The sequence below is a fragment of the Rhinolophus sinicus genome, chromosome 2 (assembly GCF_057876585.1).
Source record: "Rhinolophus sinicus isolate RSI-liver-muscle chromosome 2, RSI-T2T, whole genome shotgun sequence".
Lineage (NCBI taxonomy): Eukaryota > Metazoa > Chordata > Mammalia > Chiroptera > Rhinolophidae > Rhinolophus > Rhinolophus sinicus.
The window spans coordinates 127,938,806-127,957,635 of NC_142502.1; the positions used below are offsets into that span (position 1 = coordinate 127,938,806).

Below are 18,830 nucleotides of genomic sequence, written 5' to 3' on the forward strand. Positions count from 1 at the left end.
ACCAACCTCCCAAACCAGCCACCCTTCTTTGCTCCCCCAGGACTCTGATTGACTTTGGGCCTGGTTCGTTACTCTATTTTACCCAATTATTGTATCTCTCTGTGTGCTTTACTGTGTGGTGTGTTGATGGTTGATGTTTGAGTAAAGAGCATATTGAAAGGCATTTAAGATCTTGCGTGCTCTGTTCTTCGCTGGTGCCACACGGAGGCCTCAGTCAGTGCCAGGTAGATCCTGGGGGGTCTGAGAGTCTCTCCAGGGTTAGTCACCCTGACTTGCAGGAAGAGACTGCAGCACAGACCGTGAGCCTAGCAGTCGCTTGTGACACAATTCCTCTCCAGAATCCAAGGGGACTTCGGAGGTATGGAAGTAGGTGCTCCAAGCGCAAGTTCTGATACTGGCTCCTCCACTATATTCCGCAATGACTTAGGGTGACTCACTTCTGCTCTCTGGGCTTCAATTACCCATCTGTAAAACAGGTGGGTAATCAGCGCTCTCACTCTTTTATCCTACACGTGGAACAACATGAAGCTGTCCCGCAAGTCTCCAGACACGCCCAGACTGCCTTCGTGATGGTCTCTAGGGCCCCAGGAGCTCGGAACCGTGCTGGCCTGCGAAGCTGTGCTGCCTAGTAAAGAAAGCACGTGACTACGTAAAGTCCTTCATTCACCAGCTCTGCACCTACGAGTCCTCTATGCAGTTAAAGCCTATGACCAGTCTGAATACAACTTTCCATCATCTAACCGCACTCAGCGAGAGAGCAGTGAGTGCTCTGAACCCCCAGCTGGGTGCGTCCAGCTGAGGGCGCCGGCTCCCCCAACCCAGCTGGGTGGAGGGGCTGCTCGTCCTGGGGGTGGGGCCGCCGCTGTAGCCCTCGCGCTCTCGGATTGGTCTCCCGTGTCCTCGTGATGGGCGGTCCCGCCCCCACACCCCTCCTCCGCATCTGCGCTGGAAGCTGATGGTCCGGGACTGAATGGGCATGAGCCGGGCCCCCAGGACAGGCAGGGGCTCCGGGCCGGGGGCTGGCTACCGGCCAGCGCCCCCTCCCTAGTATGCGGACGAAGGCGGCGGGCGGCGCGGAGCTGCGTCCCCTGCAGCCGCGAACCAAGGCGGCGGTAGCGGCGGCGGCACCTGCCGGCCAAGGTACGTGGCGCAGCCCCCTCCCTAGGCGGAGCGGGGCCCGCGAGCTGGGGTCTGCGGCCGCGATCCGTCTAGCTGGGCCTAGCGGCTCCGCCCCATCCCCCATGGGCAGTGTCCAGGGTTCGGCGCCCCCAGACGCGCCTCGCTGGAACGCGGGCTGAGAGTCGTGGCCTCCGGCTGCGAGGACGAGCGTGGGGCGCTGCGGCCCGCGCAACTGTGGACGAGGTGGAGGCGCAGGGTGAACCGCCGCGGTGTCGAGTCCAGCCGCAGTGGTCCTTTCCCCTAGCTTTCCGTATCGGCTCCGTTTAATTCATTGCTGGAAGCTTCTGAGCCAGCAGAGCCGAGTTAACTCATTTTCCCCGGACGGGATTGGGGGCTAGCTCCCGAAAAGCCCTTTGCATCCATCGGGAAGGCTTAAAGTGTGATGTCTGCAGGTAGAAATTCGCCAGTGACCTTCGCTGCCCCCTCTCTGCGTCCAGCCCTGCGGAAGAGAAACGTTTTGGTGACTTGTGGTTTTTTGTGAATTGCAAGCAGTGACTTGACCTGGGTATGCATTCATTATGCGCCTTTAGTGTGTAAGTAACCAAGGTTTTCAGAGAGCGTCTCTGAGGAGCCAGGCGAATAGGGAGAGGTGGGATATTGCCCCTATCCCATACCAGCTGGGTGACCTTGGCCGACACTGATGCCCCGTGGGGCTCTGTCTCTTGGTCTGTCTGTACTGGGAAGCTTGACCTGCTTATGGCGGAGGCCCCTTCCAGGCCCCTGGTTTAATGGTTCGGACAGCAAAATGTGTTTAGGAGGGAAGAGGGTCCTACAGAAGCACTAGCTGAATTGAAAGACTAATTTTCTGTCCTCACGTTTTATAGTTCGTGTATGTGTATGGCCTCTGCCTAACTAGGTATCATTCGTTTAGAAGGGAAAATGGTGCTGTGCTTTAATCCAGCACCCTTGGGCTGCCAGCTCTTCGTGTGCCAAGCAGGGTGCTGGGTATTAGGGTTATAAAGAGGAAGGAGACTCATCTGTCCTCTGGTGTTTAGCTGACCCTTCTCGTGGTTTATGACTACAAATTCTCTTCCACAGAAAGATGCATATCCTAAAACTGGAAGAGGAATCGGTATCTGGTGAAGGGGCACAGGCTCCAAAACAAGAAGGGTTGTGGTTTTTCACTTGTGTAGCCCTGAAAGCTGACAGCTTAGAATGTCTTACATCTCTCCTAGAGCTTGGGATCACCTAAATTCCAACCAGTGCTTGGGCAAGGAGAGGCTGCTATGAGCTGCAAGAGCATTGTAACCAGGTGTCATGGGTCTTTTTACATGTCTGTCCATTAGGAGTGCTGCTGTTTCTGTGAGATGAAGTGTACCTTGCTTATAATTAGTAGCCGTTTCTTCCTCTAGGCGAGAAAATAAATGGGTGAGATAAGAAGGCATGAAGGGGTTTATGGAAGAGAGAGAGGGCTGACAGGCATAAATTCTAAAAACTTGAATTTATGACTGCCTATTTTGAAAATGCTTATAATTTTGGCGCAAACTACTGAATTGTCCCCTGTCATCAAAATGGATTGGTATTGAATTTTAAGGATATGTTCAAGGCAGAATAAGAACAAACCCTTTGTTCTCTGATTTGCCTCCAGCCCTGCTTTCCTTGCTGGGCTATTTGGTAGCAGTGAGGGGCATTTATCTAGCAGATTGGCTCTTGGGAGGTGAATGGACAATAAAAGAGGATGATAACAATTATCTGACTGCCCTTTCAGTCGTCATGTCTTTATGGGGCTCCTATAGGTACGTATTAAATTTTTCTCCTGTTAACCTGTCTTACAGCAATTTAATTATTAGACCAGCCAAAGAACCTAGAGGGGAAGAAGGGAGGATTTTTCTGCCCTCACACTCCTTTCCAGTCACTGCTTCCTTGAGGGCAACTGCTGCCTGACTTCCTGCACTTGTATCAATGGAATCCTACAGTGTCCGTCTTCTTTCCTTACAGTTAGTTTTCTGTGATTCACTCATGATGCTGCCTCTCGTGGTGTGTTCACTCTCATTGTTGATTTGGCCATGGGGTGAATAATAAACCACATATTAATTTGTGCATTACTGATGGATATTTGGGCAGTTTCCAGCATTTGGCTACTGCAAATAATGCTGTTGTGATTATTCTCCTCCGGGTCTTTGGTATAGATATGTATGTGTTCCTGATGAGGGTATATATACAAAGAGGTGTGATTGCTGGGTCCTGGGTATGTATGCTCAGCTTTGGGAGCTACAGACAAAGACATTTTATCCCAATTTTTGGAATAACTATATTGGTGGTTCTTTGCTACTAGCTGATGAGTGTAACATCACTTTTCACTGTCACTTCTCACCGAGGAGACTAAGGCAGGAGTCAGACCAGGAGTTACAGTCAGTTTCTACCTGGCTGTGCCCCGTATGTTCTTGGCAAGTGTAGTTACCTCTAGGCCCCAGTCTCCCCTGGGCCAGGCAGCAGGACAGACTGAACAGTAGGAACCCTGTAGCTTCAAGAACTCTGTCTTCAGGGAAGAATTTCTCTGGCCAAACTGCTTTTCTTTGTCTCAGCTCCTTTGCTTCTTACTGCATAGGCTCCTGGGAACCACTCTTCCTTTCGCTTTGGTAACATTGTCGTTTCTATACTTTTTTTCTGCTTCCTTGACCTGTCTTCCCTACACCTCTGGATTTTTTCTTAAGAATTCCCAGGCTCTAGAGGAAAAGCCCATTTCTTTTGTTTGGTCTTTTGAGGACATACAAGACTTTTTTGTTCTCCTCTTACGTGGCGTGGAGAAATATACAGGATTAAGTGATGGGATGCTTCACCAACTCCTCTACCCATGAATTTTCCCCCTTTCCCTTTAAGTCTTTAATATTTTAAATCATAATAGTTCAGTATCATATGGTTTGATTAATTCAAAGAGGGGAAGTGAAAACAAATTAAAATTTAAAAGTCTGCTTTGATGAAATAGTTCTGTCTTTTGGAAGTTAAGGCTTTTTTTAAGACGAGGAGTCATTTTCATAATTAAAGGTTTGTATGTCTTATGTTTAGAGCAGGAGCAGTTTTATCTATTACACATCTATTTCACATGTAGAGTTCCTTCTTCCCTGGCCTTCCTCTCTCCTCAGCTGCTTTTCTTTTTCTTTCTTTCTTGCTGTTCTCATATCCTATCGGACTGCAGCAGCGAGAGAGGAGGATAACAGGGTATTTCATCAAGGCCGCTAATACTCTCTTCTCTTGTCTTGTCATTTTCTGCAATCAAATCCTTAGTCATTCAGGACTTGGTGGCTGGTGCAGGCTCATCCTTCCTCTGGACCAGCACTGTCCAATGGAAATATAACCCAAGCCACACATATAATTTAAAAATTTCAAGTAGCTACATTTAAACAATTTTTTTAAAAAGTGGATCAAAGTTTTAATTTTCCAGGAAGATTAAAAACTTTTCAACTTCTAAATACCTAATAACACAGCTCCAAACTATATAAATTAAAATGTGACAGAATGAGGGGGAAAAAAAGTTTACAAATCTGCCATCATAGTGAGAGATTTCGGTATACCTCTTTCAGTAACTGATAGAGCAAGCTGACTAAAAGCCAACAAGGAATTATTCCAAAAAAACACAATTAATAAGCTTGGTCAATCTGATTATATAAAGAAACATAATCCCAGCAAGTGAAAATAATACTCTTACAAAAATCGAGTATACACCATGTCATAAAGTAAGTCATAATATTTTAAAATAATCGGCAGCATACAAAGTTCTCTAAATACAATGCAACTAAATGATGTATCAATTTTAAAAGATAATTTTAAAACTTTTTTTAAAATTTGAATTTGAAAGTATTCAGATTTGAAAGATAAAGAATAATGAAAATATACATCAAAGCTTATAGGATAAATTGTACACTTTAAAAAAATTTGTGGGATACAACTAAATCCGCCTTTAAAGGGAAATGTTCAGTCTTAATTGCTCAGAGGAGCAAGAAAAAAAGGCAAAAATTAATGAACTAATCAACTAAATTAAGAAGAAGTTAGGAACATAGCTTCTGTTGAATGAGAAGGAAGGAATTTTTTTAAAAAAACAGGTGAAATTAATTTTAGTAATATAATTTAGTTACCCTAATATGTCCAATATATTATCAAATCTGTAAAAATTGCTCATGAGCTCTTTTACATTTTTCTGTTCATACTAAGTCTTCAACACCTGGTGTGTATCTTACACTTACATAGAGCACATTCAATTTGGTCTGGCCACGTTTAACAGCCACCTGTGGCAGGTGGCAACTGTATTGGATAGCACAGCCCTAAATCTTAGCCAGTAAACGTTGAGCTGATTTATCTTGATAAAGGGAACAGTCAGAACTAACAGTGGTGGGATTCAGTTATCTGCCAAGCGAACCTAGGATCATGGTAATCTAGCAGTGTTTTGTAGTTGGCAACGAGAGTGGGCTCTTATAAAATTCTTGATACTAAACATCCTCACACCCAACAAACGCACATGCCACAAAACATAGGTAGGACAGAAAAAATGATAAATATTATACTGACTGACTCACTTGAGCCTCCCTGTTCTAGACATGTGGTATGTGTCAGCCCATTTTTTCACAAAGTCATGAGTTTGATTCCATTCCATTATCATCCCATTTTACAGATGAGTATATTGAGACTCAAAGAGGTTAAGAAGTTTAGAAACTCTAGGGGACAGAGCTAGGATTCAGATTCAGGCAGTCTGGCCTGCAGCTGGTAGGTGAGGCAGGTGCATCCCGGTCTTTGTAGCATATAGTGCACTCCCACCCCACCCCTCAGAACGACTGCTGTGGAGATTCTTAGGAGGGTGAGCTGAGGTGGCTGGGATGACTCTGTTCCCTGGGCCAGGTCGTGCGTTCCAGGCACACCTCCTGACTGGTTTCAGTTCACAATCTCCAGTCCAGTCTCAAGAGAGGCCTCTCCAAAACCCAATTCCAGTTTCAATCCCCACCCCTCTCCACCAGTTGCTCCTTTTAGGATAAAATTCCAACCCACGTGGCACGGCCTGCTTCCTTTTACAACCTCTCTCGGTACCTTGTTCCCTTCTGGGCTGGACCTTCAGACACTTCACTGGGAGTTTTCCTCCTGGTTCCTGCTCTTCCCGCTCAGGTGGCACCTGCCCCACCTTGGTCTCTTCACCAAGTCCTACTCATTCCTTCCTGGGGGGCGCCTTTTCTGAGCCATCTCCCAGACTGGGGGGCGCCTTTTCTGAGCCATCTCCCAGACTGGGGGGCGCCTTTTCTGAGCCATCTCCCAGACGTACATGTATACACACACACACACCCCAAATCTAAAACGCCTAACACCGCCCTCATCGCCAATGTAGAGTAAGTTAACAAGAAAAACTATGAAAATAATTACAATGGTGATAGATCTACTTGTCCGATTTTAAAAATGAGATTATGAAAGTTGTTTGAGGAAGAGACTGTCTGTGTTGCTTATTGCTACATCCCCAGGTACATGCTCCATGCTTGATTAAAAACTGGTTATGTGAATGGCAGTATGCCTCTTGTGGAGCTTGCCCAAATGCTGGTTTCCTAAATTTTTCCCAAAAGGGATGTATGATTGGGGTATAAAAATAAATGGGATATTTCAGCTATGCTTCTTGCAGCTCTAAATACATGTTGTTGGTTTTAGGAATTCAAACATGTTTAACTTGTTCTGCGTTTAAAGTGGTCCAAACAAAACTTTCCTTTGTCTCCTGTATTACTGTTCCCTCTCCTTCTCTAAACTGCCAGGGCCTGTCAAACTCTAGGTGGTTTCCAGTGAGGTGGTTTTTGTGAGGGTCATTACCACTTTCTGATTTGCGGTTTTATGTGACTGATCTGGTGCTTCTGTGCCCACAAGACGAATGGGATTATTGAATACAAGATGAGTGCATCAACTGCCTAGCAAATCCTCCACCTTCCCTTCTCCATCCACCCAGCCAGGCTGAGGAATATTACTAGGTCCTGTTTTAGTGATGGCCCTTCATAATCCCAAACCTTAAGAACCCACAATCTTACCCTTTCTTTTTGGCGGTAGGGTCTCGGTTATTTATAATGGAACTTGCATATACACTTTCCCATCATTTCATTCCCTGCGTTTCCCATTATCCCCAAGTTTGGGGGAAGGTCCCTGTGTTGGAGCCTGTTCATATTGGGTCCCAGAGTTGCTTTTGTTTACTGTTAATTCTACTGACTTTCACTTTCTCCTATTAAGCATTAGTAATTCAGCCCAACTACTTGTGTTTCCCTTCAATTAAGGGAAATTTTTCATTAAAAAGGTAGCTTCTAGATTTTGCTTTATTTGTGGCATTCGTGGGATTGCTATAGACTTGTTTTCTTGTAGCATATTCTGCATATAGTATAATTTGCTGTCACAGGAGCCCACCACAGAGAGCTGTTATGTAAGGCCTTTTGATAGAGCTTGGAGGGACCCCAAGAGGAGGGACAGTTCTATGGGCAGTTTCTTCACTTTACCCCAGTGTCATGTCTTATTCCCTCAGGCCTCTTCCTTTTTGAGGGTTACCCCCACCTCTGCTGTTAAATCACTGCAGAGAATGGCAGCAGCATGTGGAGCCTTCTTGCATGCTTTTTTTTTTTTTTCCTTTAGCTGCCTGAATTTGTTATGCAGGCCGGTCCTGGCTGACTTGGTGCTGTAAGAATAGCCCCTGCCAGCTGTGTCACCAGGTTCTGTGGCATCTTCTTCCCGCACATCTCTTGGTTGGCTCCCTTCTTGCCATCCCTGCACTGGCTCAGCTCCCCACTCACCTCTGGCTGCAATGATCTCAGTGGCCCCTTGACCCCCCCTCCCTTGGTTACCTTCATCCCAGGTGAGCTCACCACCCCCCTGCTTAAGAACCACTTGGGTTCGCTTGATGCCTCTTCCTTTGGGGCTGGTTTAGAGGGCTGGTTCTTTCTTAGCCGCATCTCCCTCAGGGCCCCTGTAATCTGGCCTGAACTCGCCTCTCCGGGCGTTTGGCATGCCCTGCCTTCCATCTGCTCCTCTCTCTCTGCAGTCTGCCATCCTTCAAGAACCCATTTATACATCATCTCCTCAGCAAAGCCTCTCCGATTTCCTCTGAGGGAGCTAGTGGCTCCTTGCTTACGGCAATCCAGGTTCACTGCCGTTCTTCTCATAGCATTATTCCGTATTTGGGGTATTTAGGTACTTTTGCTTTCCCTGGCTGGATGATTCACTTAAAGAGGAAAGGAGCCGTGTCTTATTTATCTTTATATTCCCAGTGCCTGGTGTATGGAAGGTGCTTATTAAATCCTTATTTAAAGAAATATTACCCAAACAAAACAAATTACACAACAGTACAGACCAGCTCTCCTCAGCTGGGCTCTACAAGAGAATTTAGCCCTAATACTCTAAGGCAACCATTGTGTGTTATGAATAACTGCTCTCCTGTGCTTTTGGAATGAATTTAAGTATAGACCACTCCTGGGAGATTTGAGAACATAGACACTGGTATCCTTTTCTGTAGGGCTAAATTCTCCAATGCAACCCAGTTTGAAGAAGGCTGGTATAGACAGCATGCTCCCAATCCTGATAAAATATATGTAGGCAAAGAGAAAAGACACATAGAATATAGACCGCCGTGTGAATAGCGGGTATCAGTGTGCTGGAGTGTAACAACCAGTATGTGATTTCAAAATGGTCTCGCTGCTTTTATGTAATTTCTGAGGTTCCTCACTTTGTGACAACAGAGTTTTAAAAAAAACGTTTCTTGAATAAGCGAAATCAGAGTTCCCAAACCAGTTATACCTCAGTATAAGGCGGTGGAGTGCTGGAGTTTTTGTTTTTAAATATAGCTCCCTGTGCACTGCTGCAGCGGACCAGGAAGCACCGAGCTGAGCCCCTCACCGTTGCCTGTGGTGATTTGGGCCTTGGGGTGAGGATGATTAGCTCTCAGCTTTCTGCACCTGGCTGTCTCTTTCTGCTGCCGTTGGACACCTTGTGAACGGAAGGGCTGAGTTCCCAGCAGGCATGGCTCAGAGAAGCCAGCATACTCATGGATACTCGTGACTACTCACACGCAAATCTAGAGGTGTTGTTTTTGTTCCTTAAAATAGCGAAGGGTGGACACAATCTGGGGTTATTTGAATTAAATCTGATAGAGGAGCCTCACGTGCTCATTCTTGCTAATCAGCTACTGCTGCTAACAGCCCTAGTTTCTTCCCCTCAAGTTTGACTTTGACCTCACACAGAATTTTATCTTTATCCAGGCAAGAATCCACTAGTGAGTGCTGAATCAAGCAGATTTGATGAGGAACAGGATATTTGCTTAGTCTCTAAGTATCTCTCAGCAAGTCACTTTTTAATTACAAGGGGGAAATTGTAACTGGACAGTGGAGAAACCTGCCTTATACCACTTTAACCGATTGATCAAATTTAATACCACCAGTATTGGGACAAACCAACGTCATGTGTCTCCAGGACAATGCATCAAGAAGGGCACAGAATCACTTCTGTGATATTCCTGCCCAAAACGGGTAACTTGAATCTAATCATGAAGGAACAGATCTCAATTACACAGAAAGTAATTGGCCTGTACTTTTCCAAAAATGCCAAAGTCATGAAAGATAAAGGAACTGTTTTAGATGAAAGGAGGCTGAAAAGACATGACAGCTGAATGCCACGTGTGATCCTGGACATGTGATCCAGTTTTTGCTCTAAGGCCATTCTGGGGACTACTAGACACATGTGTATAAGGTCTTTAGATTAGATAACACTATTGTAGAAACTGTGATTTCCTGATTTTTATCATAATTCTATGGTTGTGTAAGGAAGGGTCTGTCCTTGTCTTTAGGAAATACTAAAATATTTAGGGGTAAATGTCATCATGTCTTCAACCTACTTTCAAATGGTTAATTAAGGAAGTAATATGCATATTGTATAACAAAATGTGGTAACAGAGAAGAGGTGTTGAATGTTAACAATTGGGAGTCGGGGTGAAGGGTATATAGAATTCTGTGTACCATTCTTGCAATCTTTCCATAGGTTCAAGGTTATGTCAAAAAATAAAGTTTAAACACGGGTGGGGCTTCTCAGGGCCCTTTCTGTGGCTGTTATTGAAATTATTTCCTACAGCCCTGAGCTGTTTTCAAAATTGGTTTTGCTTTCTCTGGCCTCGGCAGAACACTAGGTGGAGGTTGACTACTAATCCTGTGGCTACTGACAGGAAGGTTTCTTTCTTCAGCTGCCTGTGGTGGCAGCTGCTGCTGCTGCGCCAAGAGACTTCACGCCTGCTGCTTATCCTCAGGTGTCTGGTCAACCAGCTCTGACCCACACATTCACCGGGTTTAGACTAGACCTACAGCTGTCCTGTGAAAGAAGCTTCCCAGGCAAGATGTGACTTTGAAAATGTATTTAAATGCAGTTCAGAGTATTTGTGCGTGAAATCAGTGTAATTCACCAATGTTGACGTAAGAAACATCCAAACCTGGAGAGAATTTTTATAAAAGTTCGTTTGAGCCAAACTGACTACATATGCTGGAGAGCAAGATCTCAAATACTCTGGAGAATAAGTTTTGCAGCTTCTTTTATACATTTGAAATTAAGGAGGAGATGTAAGGATGATTGGAAAAAGCAAGGATAGTGAGTGCTCTCTTGCAGTTTAATGTCTTCTTTGAGGGGTGTTACTTCTGGCACTTCAAAGGTGTCTTAACCTAGATGTACAAGAACAATGGACAGGGCTGGCTTAAAACCTTTCACTAAAGAAGTTATAGGCCTGGGGTGTGACTATCCACCATCACCTATCCAGTTAGGAATTTATGATCAGATCACCCTGTGAGGTTACTTTCCATAGAACCCCTTTTTTCTAACACACCACAGTGCTTTGGTAGAGCCCTTGGCAGCAAATAAGGCCCAGGCCCTGCAATCTCTCCTGTGGGGTGGAGGTGGCAGGGGTAGTTCTTGGATTCAGAAAGGGCGCTCTAAGCTGGGGCCCGAGGTTGGTTTGTGGGTAGGTCTCCTTATTTGCAAAGGGGAGTTCCTCTGAAACTGTAACCGCAGGGAACAGAACATGGTACGAATGGTAATAAAGTTTCTGTTTTTCCTTTCTGTGTTTCCCTTGCAGCTCTCCTTTCTCAGAATGTCCTATCCTCCACCCCTACTCCATTTTCTCCACTCTTGTGTCCCCTCTGTCTTTCCCCTTTTATCTTTTAAAATCGGTCTTCGACTTATTCCAGGTTTCTATCTCTCTCTCTCCTAAATGGCCGTTAACATATTAGCGTCCGTTGAATAAGCTAAGTTTTGTTTCCTGTTCTTACTTTGAAAAGTGGGTAAGATTCATAAAATTTTAATGGAGGGAGGAGCAGTAGGAAAGTTCTCACCCAATCCTGCATTTTACATATTGACAAACATACTCAAAGAGGTGACTTGGCCACAATCAAATAGCCAACAGTGAACAATTGAATATTTTATCTCTTTCCTCTCTTTAAAAAAAAAGAAAGAGGGTTCCTGAATGTCAACTATAATTTAATATATATAGTCACAGGATGTGGAGTACAGCGTAGGGAACAGAGTCAGTGGAATTTTAACAGCTATATACGATGTCAGAGGGGTAGTAGATTGGGGGAATGGGGTTACCACTTTGTGAGGGATGTAAATGTCTAACTATTACATTGTTTTGTACACCTGAAACTAATTTAAAAAAGAAAAAGAAGAAAGAAAGGAAGAAAAAACAAGCAAAAAAACATGTCCAGGTGTTCTTTTCTTTCCGTGGTGGTGGTGGGTGGGACCATCATTTGATTTTATCTCCTTCTTCAACATACAGTAATTTTTGTTTGAAAAAGGATTCCCATCCCTGGTCTCCATGTGCCAGCTGTGCTGTGTACACCTCATTAATGCCCCGTGGTTGTGATATATGAACACATGGAAGGGTCCAGTCTTCATGTCTTCTTGTTAGGACCATGCTAAATTTGGGTTAGCTTTTCTGTGGGGATCTAGGTATAGTCCCCTGATCAGTGCATCTATTCATTCATCGGTTTGTTCATTCAACAAGTATTGTTAAGTGCCTTTTATGTGCTAGGCACTATTTTAAGTTCTAAGGTTATAGCAGTAAACAAAATTAACAGAGTCCCTTCTCTAGGACTCTTCTAGTGGGGAGAGCAGACAATAGGCTGATATGTATGCAATGAGTGCTCTGAAGGAAAGTAAAGCAGGGAAGCGAATAACGTGGCTTGGGCATTGGAATGCTGTTTTGCAAAGAAATGGGGTAGTCAAGGCAGGTGACTTTTGAACACAGACCAGAATAAAGATGGTGAGAGAGGGAGCCATCTGGAGGAGGCAGAGGGAACTGCAAGTGGAGACCTTGAGACCGGGATGGGGGTGTGAGGAACAGCAGGAGGCTTGCTAGGCTGAAGTGGAGTAAAGAGAGTGTAAGAAAGGCGGAGAGGGGAGAGGGCTCTGGCTTTGACCCTGCAAGAGTTGCTGCCCTTTTAACATCTTTGCCATTTCAGTGAAATCTTGAAGAAATACCATCTGTAGTTTCTGGGTATGGTTTTATTTGGAAGAATGTTTCTGTAATCCAAGGACTCAGATTAATTGTAACACTTTTAAACATGTAAAAAGCAGGCAATTGAATGATAGTAATGATGTAGTCTCAACATTAGAGGAAAAGCAGTTAATTAGAAGTAGATTAAAAAGCATATCTCAGAATCATTGAAGTGATTGCATCTTGGTTGGTGGTGATAAAAGCGAACTGGCATCTTCAGATGCTTAACCATAGAACTGGGAAGACTATGGGTGGAGCTGGGCCCCCTTGTTAACTCTCTAGTCCTGACTTCCTGTTAAACTTTGCAGTGTAACTTCGAGTGGGAGGAATGCTAGTAAATAGACAAGCCATTTTTGACTCGGGGCTTTTCCCACGTGTGTGGCCAGTTGGAGTGCAGGTTGGAAGTATGCATTGGCACTGCTGGGGTGACCTCGGTTTTTGGGGGGTTTTTTGTTTTCCCAAATAAACCACTCTTGGGGTTTTTTTGGAGAGTTTTTTTGCCAAGTTGACACTGGAGTGTAGACTGTGCATTCACAGAGCAACACTTCTATTTTTCATTGCAGGAGACAGGTCTTCATAACTGCGCAGTTTGAAGGATCTGAAAATCCTTAGGCTAAAATATGTTAATTACAGCTGTGAGAAGCTTGCTGGGGAGCAGGGTTTCTCAAAGAGCTGCACCCACATAACTCAGAGGAAAACTTGCTGACAGTGCACATTTGACGTCCTTACCTGGTCTTATCGGGTGAGAGGTTCTAGAGGTGAGATCTGGGCTTCGTTCAGTGATTCTTGTTCATGAGCAGACTGGAGAGGCACTGGCCAAGACAGCCGTGGAGGCACTGGTACATTAAATTGAATAAATACTGTAAGATATCAGAGATGTTTAGGTGTGGTCTCAGCACCAGTGCTCTTGTCAGCACTTTCTTGGCGGTTTTGATATCGCCAAAGTGAAATTTCACATTCCTTAAAGATAAAAGAGACACTACCTACCCAGTGGAAATAGGGAAAGTACCATATAGTTGGGGTTTCTCCCCCTTTAGTGGGGTTTCCAAAGTCTGCGTGCCCAATTGTCGTGCGGGAGACCCTGCTCGCTGCGCCATTTTTCAGGCGGGGCGGCCTGCAGGGTCTCTGCTCCCGCTCCTCACACAAGAACGCAGGATATGGTGAGGCCAAAAAGGAACACCCACGGAGCCATAGGTAGGGGAGTCATACCACTATAGTGTCACTGGAGGCTGGGCCCACCTGACGTGTGACCTGCCGTCCGCCTTTCCACCAACCGACCAACGACTCTCCTCCACTCTCCTCGACTCTGTTCCTCCTCTCTTCCGCTCTCCTTGGCTCTCCTCAGCTCCTCCGCAATCCTCGGCTCTCCTCGGCTCTCCTCCGTAGCCGCAGCAGTTATACCAGCGGCCAATCAGCTAACCGGCCACAGCCGACCAGCCAATCAGCCACAGCTGACGGCCATCCACCACCCGAGCCAGCACCCTTCCACGTGAGGCCGAGAGCCTGTAAACTACTTTCTGGGGCTCTGTCCCCACACCAATGCTTCAAAAGGCCAAAACTCAAAATGTCAGAGTTTGGAATTAAGAAAGGTTTGTTGATTGAGAAGGCGCCAACTGCCGACGGAAAAGATGGGAGCCCTGGTGGTTCCTCAAATCCATCTTAAGAAAGTACAGATTAGCATGTCTATATGCAAGACAAAGCAGGAGCTATTCACCTGGAGGCCATGGGAACTACGCAGCCTTGAACAAGATGGAGTTAGACCCGGCATTTCACTGTTACAGTGGGAGTGGAATGAGACGGTTAAAGGTGCTCTGCTTTGGTTGGATGGATCCAGGAGTGAGTGTTGTCCTTCCACCCCCGTGCACATCTGTGAAGGCCAACTTGTCAGGCTGGTATATGAATGCAGGCTTGTGTGTGTCTATTGGCTCCCAGTTAGATACTGAAGCTCAAGTATTATCAATTTTTAACCCACAGTCTTTTATTTCAGTTTTTGCATGAAGTTTAATAACCATTGTCAACCTAAAAATGAAAGGCCAAAGTTAGAGGCAATGAGCATTTATTTGATATCCCAAAAAAATATCTGTTCAGGAAGCACTGATTCAGGCAGAAACCCAAATAGTGTTCCTATTAGGAGGTGATGGCGAGGGGTATGAGGAAGAAAAGGGGAATAATTACACAAATAGAAGGAAGGAATTTCTGTAAATGTGGATTAACTAAGATAGTGATGCTAGTTCCAAAGAATATCTTTAATTTTCAGTCCTATAGTCATAACAAACAGTTGTTTGGAATACAGTACTGCTTTAGGCCCAGTCCAAAGGTTGTTTTGCCCACTTTTAACATTCCAGTGGTTTGAGAAGTAAGACATGCAAGGCTGTTCCTCTGGCGATGGCAGCTCCAACTCCATTTTAAAGTGGCTCAGTTTATGTTATTTTTTATACCTTTAATACTTTAAAGATACGGCAATGTTGTAATTTTAATATATGTAACGACTTTGTCCTGGAGGGTAAAGTTGTGGTGATTTTACCACCCTTCCCCCTGCCCCCAACCCAGGGACATTTGGCAATGTCTGGAGATATTTTCAGTTGTCACAACTGGTAGAGAGGGGGAAGACAGGTGGGTAGAGGCCAGGGATGCTGCTAAACATCCTGTAATATGCAAGACAGCCTCCTACAACAGAATTACCCAACCCAAAATGTCAATAATGCATTGTAAGGAAACCCTGCAAGAAAGCAATTGAATGTTTCTTATCTCTAGTACATGTTAGAATTCTAAGTGATCTTTCATAGTTAAAAAAAAAAAAAAAAAAAGGCTGGCCAGGTGGCTCAGGCGGTTAGAGCTCCATGCTCCTAACTCCGAAGGCTGCCGGTTCAATTCCCACATGGGCCAGTGGGCTCTCAACCACAAGGTTGCTGGTTCGATTCCGGCAAGGGATGGTGGGCTTTGCCCCCTGCAACTAGAAAACGGCAACTGGACCTGGAGCCGAGCTGCGCCCTCCACAACTAAGACTGAAAGGACAACAACTTGACTTGGAAAAAAAAAAAAAAAGGTGTGGAAGTACACACCTGTTCCCCAATAAAAGTCCTGTTTTAAAAAAACTGTCTTAAAAAAAAAGAGTTCCACAGTTAAAACTAGTTTGAAATTACCTAGATCATATGAGGATGGTAGTCTGCTTGGGTGGTCAGGTCGACTTCTGGAATCAGTAAGAGAAGTAAGTAACATGTCATCAAGAGCTCTGTATGACACAGGTAGGACAGTGGACCAGTATACTTTTGTGCATTTACAATTAAACCATTGTCTTCCCATGCCCAGCTTCCCCTCCTTGATGGGTGGGGGCAGAAGAAAGTTTAGAAGTTCACTCACACCCACCGCGTTTGTCATAGTGCCATGCCAAGACGGCCTAGGGAGTCAGCTCCCTGACCACATTGCCTCTGTGTCTGTTCTGGTTTCAGACACCACACTTCTCAATAGTCTCCTTCTCTCACAGCCTTCCCCACACTTTTGTAATTACATTCCTGTTAATCATTTCCCTGGACCTTGGGTTTCTAGAAAGTAGGGAATTTACCATCTCCACAGGTTTCCCTCATCCTGTGACCGCTGTCCACAAAGGGCCCCATCGTCCTCCCTGTCACTTGAATTATCTTCCCTCCTGCCTGCTCGCCACATCTGATCTATCTCAAGCTTTGTCAGTTCTGCGACTGGAAGCCCTTCCTCTCCACCTGGCTTCCGCCATCTTTGCTGGAACAGACAGGACGTGCTGTCAGAGAACTGCAGTAGTTCCTCACCAGCCTCCCATCTCAGACTCGTCTTCCCCCTCCTCTGCTGCCCCAGCTGCTTCCCCAGTGATTTTCTTCCACGTGTTTCCTAACCCCTCCTGAAGAAAATCCTCAAGGGCTTCATAAATGCTTCCATTTTTGTATGTGAGTAGAAATACGTAATTTTGAACGCTTACCCTTTTCTGCATAACGATGGTTAGTGAAGCTATGATGTGGAGGCTTTCCCCCCTGCAGTCTGAGTGAAAAGAGGCTCCAATGTATGTACCCTGGGACCCTAGCACTTAGCAGGAGATGATAGTAGAAGAGCTGCCTGTGAAGGATGTGGAGAAGGAAAACCAGAAGGGTGCCACAGCACAGAAGACAGCCAAGCCCGTGATGATAGTCTGCCAACAAAAATCCTTGGAGGAGTGCCTGAAACCACCGTCACCTTGAAACCCTCATGAGAAGCTATTTGTTCAGTGAATGTGTACTAGATGCCTGTTATGTGCCTTGTACCACCCTAGGCACTATAAGTGCATTGTGAGCAAAGTAGACTCCTGCCTCCATGGAATACATTCTGGTGGAGGGGACAAGAGACAAAAATGTATATTAAAAAAAAAAAAAATTACGAATGTGTCTCATGATGATAAGTGTTATAAAGACAAAAGAAAGTGTGCAAAAAGGAATATCCTATAAGCAGTTTTGGTAAGCGAGATCTATAGCAGTTTTATTATTCTAAGCATTCTTCACATTATGTGAATTAATTCAATTGAGTAGAGTGTCCAGATCACTAAAATGAGTGCGGTCTGTGGGGGTGGGTGGCTTTCGTGTGGGGAGATGTTTGTGACATCCTGCTTCTCCAGCTAGTGAAGCAGTGTCAGGCCAGATCAGGTGAGTGCAAGCCCCCTGATGCAAAGGGGCCTCTGTCATCCTGTATTCATCTATTGATTTATTCACCAGGCCTCTGATGCATCAGTAGAGCTGGGCGCCCTGGAGCAAGCTGAACTTGCTCCGTGCCAATGTTCTTCACTTTGTTTCTGCATAAATATATATTTTTTCCAGTTCTGCAGACCTCCCCCAAATATAGTAACTTAGTTTCTACTTTTTCACCTTTAAATGCTTGACTTATGCGATATTTATTGTCTTTAACACACTAAAGAGACGATTCAGAATTCCTAGCAATATTTTTTGTTTGAGTGGTTTTCAAATGTCTTTTCATCATAGCAAAAGGACTTTCTCCACCAGCTGAAAATATCTGTAATTTTTCAGAAATGAAAGTAGTGATGTACAGAATTCAGGTAGTTTAAAAAGGAATGCAAAATGAGAAATTAACTTACCCACAGTTGCTCCCCCCACCCCCACCATTGTTGATAACACTTATGTGTACCTTCTTCCAGATAGCTTTATATCTGTATACACCTATGGACATATAAACAGCATTATGATAATTTTTGTTGGTTAAAAGTATAATTACTGGGGCCAGCCCGGTGGCTCAGGCGGTTAGAGCTCCATGCTCCTAACTCTGAAGGCTGCCGGTTCGATTCCCACATGGGCCAGTGGGCTCTCAACCACAGGGTTGCCAGTTCAATTCCTCGAGTCCCGCAAGGGATGGTGGGCTCTGCCCCCTGCAACTAAGATTGAACACGGCACCTTGAGCTGAGCTGCCTCCCAGATGGCTCAGTTGGTTGGAGCGCGTCCTCTCAACCACAAGGTTGCCGGTTCGACTCCCACAAGGGATGGTGGGCTGTGCCTCCTGCAACTAGAAAAACGACAACTGGACTTGGAGCTGAGCTGCACCCCCCCCCCCCCCCAACTAAGACTGAAAGGACAACAACTTGACTTGGAAGAAAAAAAAAAAACATCCTGGAAGTACACACTGTTCCCCAATAAAGTCTTGTTCCCCTTCCCCAATAAAAAAAATCTTTAAAAAAAAAAAAGTGTAATTACCCTTGAGATTGATGGTATGCAGTTATTCAGTAGCTAAAATGTCCATGGTTCATTCAGTGTTTATGTAATTAAACCTTTAAATTGCAACCCATCCTCAACCAACCAGAACATTGAAGACAAAAGAAATGAATGAAAACAGTGCAAATGGTGCAGAGGTGACACGACAATAAACTGGTAAACCCCAGGTGTCTGAGGGAACATCTTAAGGCCACCTAGCTGTGTGTCAGCTGTACAGCTGTGACGATAAGTCAGGTTGGGCCTTTTTGTGATGTTGAGGGCCATGGAATTCAAATGGTCGCTTGTAAATCAGGAAGAATACCTTCTAAGCCCACGGAGGAAGGTTTGATGAAACTCAGTGGAAAGTCAAATTCTCCCACCTTCAACATCCCAGAACGTGATTATATGTATATGTACATACATTTTTTTTAAAGAAGTTTACGATATCTTTCTGTTTCAATAAATGTATGTACTGAATATTTTAACTA

The 18,830-nt window shown here is 44.9% G+C and overlaps 1 protein-coding gene across 2 annotated transcripts in view; it reads left to right on the forward strand.

The window, feature by feature from the left end:
* Positions 1–907: 907 nt before the first annotated feature.
* Positions 908–18,830, forward strand: part of ST3GAL5 (ST3 beta-galactoside alpha-2,3-sialyltransferase 5) — a 43,592-nt gene continuing 25,669 nt past the window's right edge. The window contains exons 1-2 of one of the 2 annotated variants that reach the window (XM_019749212.3): positions 924–1,140; positions 1,572–1,684. Coding sequence is in view for 1 of the 2 variants with exons in the window: in XM_019749210.3 (XP_019604769.1) it covers positions 1,050–1,140 (91 nt within the window). In the remaining variant the exon portion in view is untranslated. Of the gene's footprint in view, positions 1,141–1,571; positions 1,685–18,830 lie in introns of both variants that reach the window. The other variant, XM_019749210.3, reaches the window with a different exon arrangement.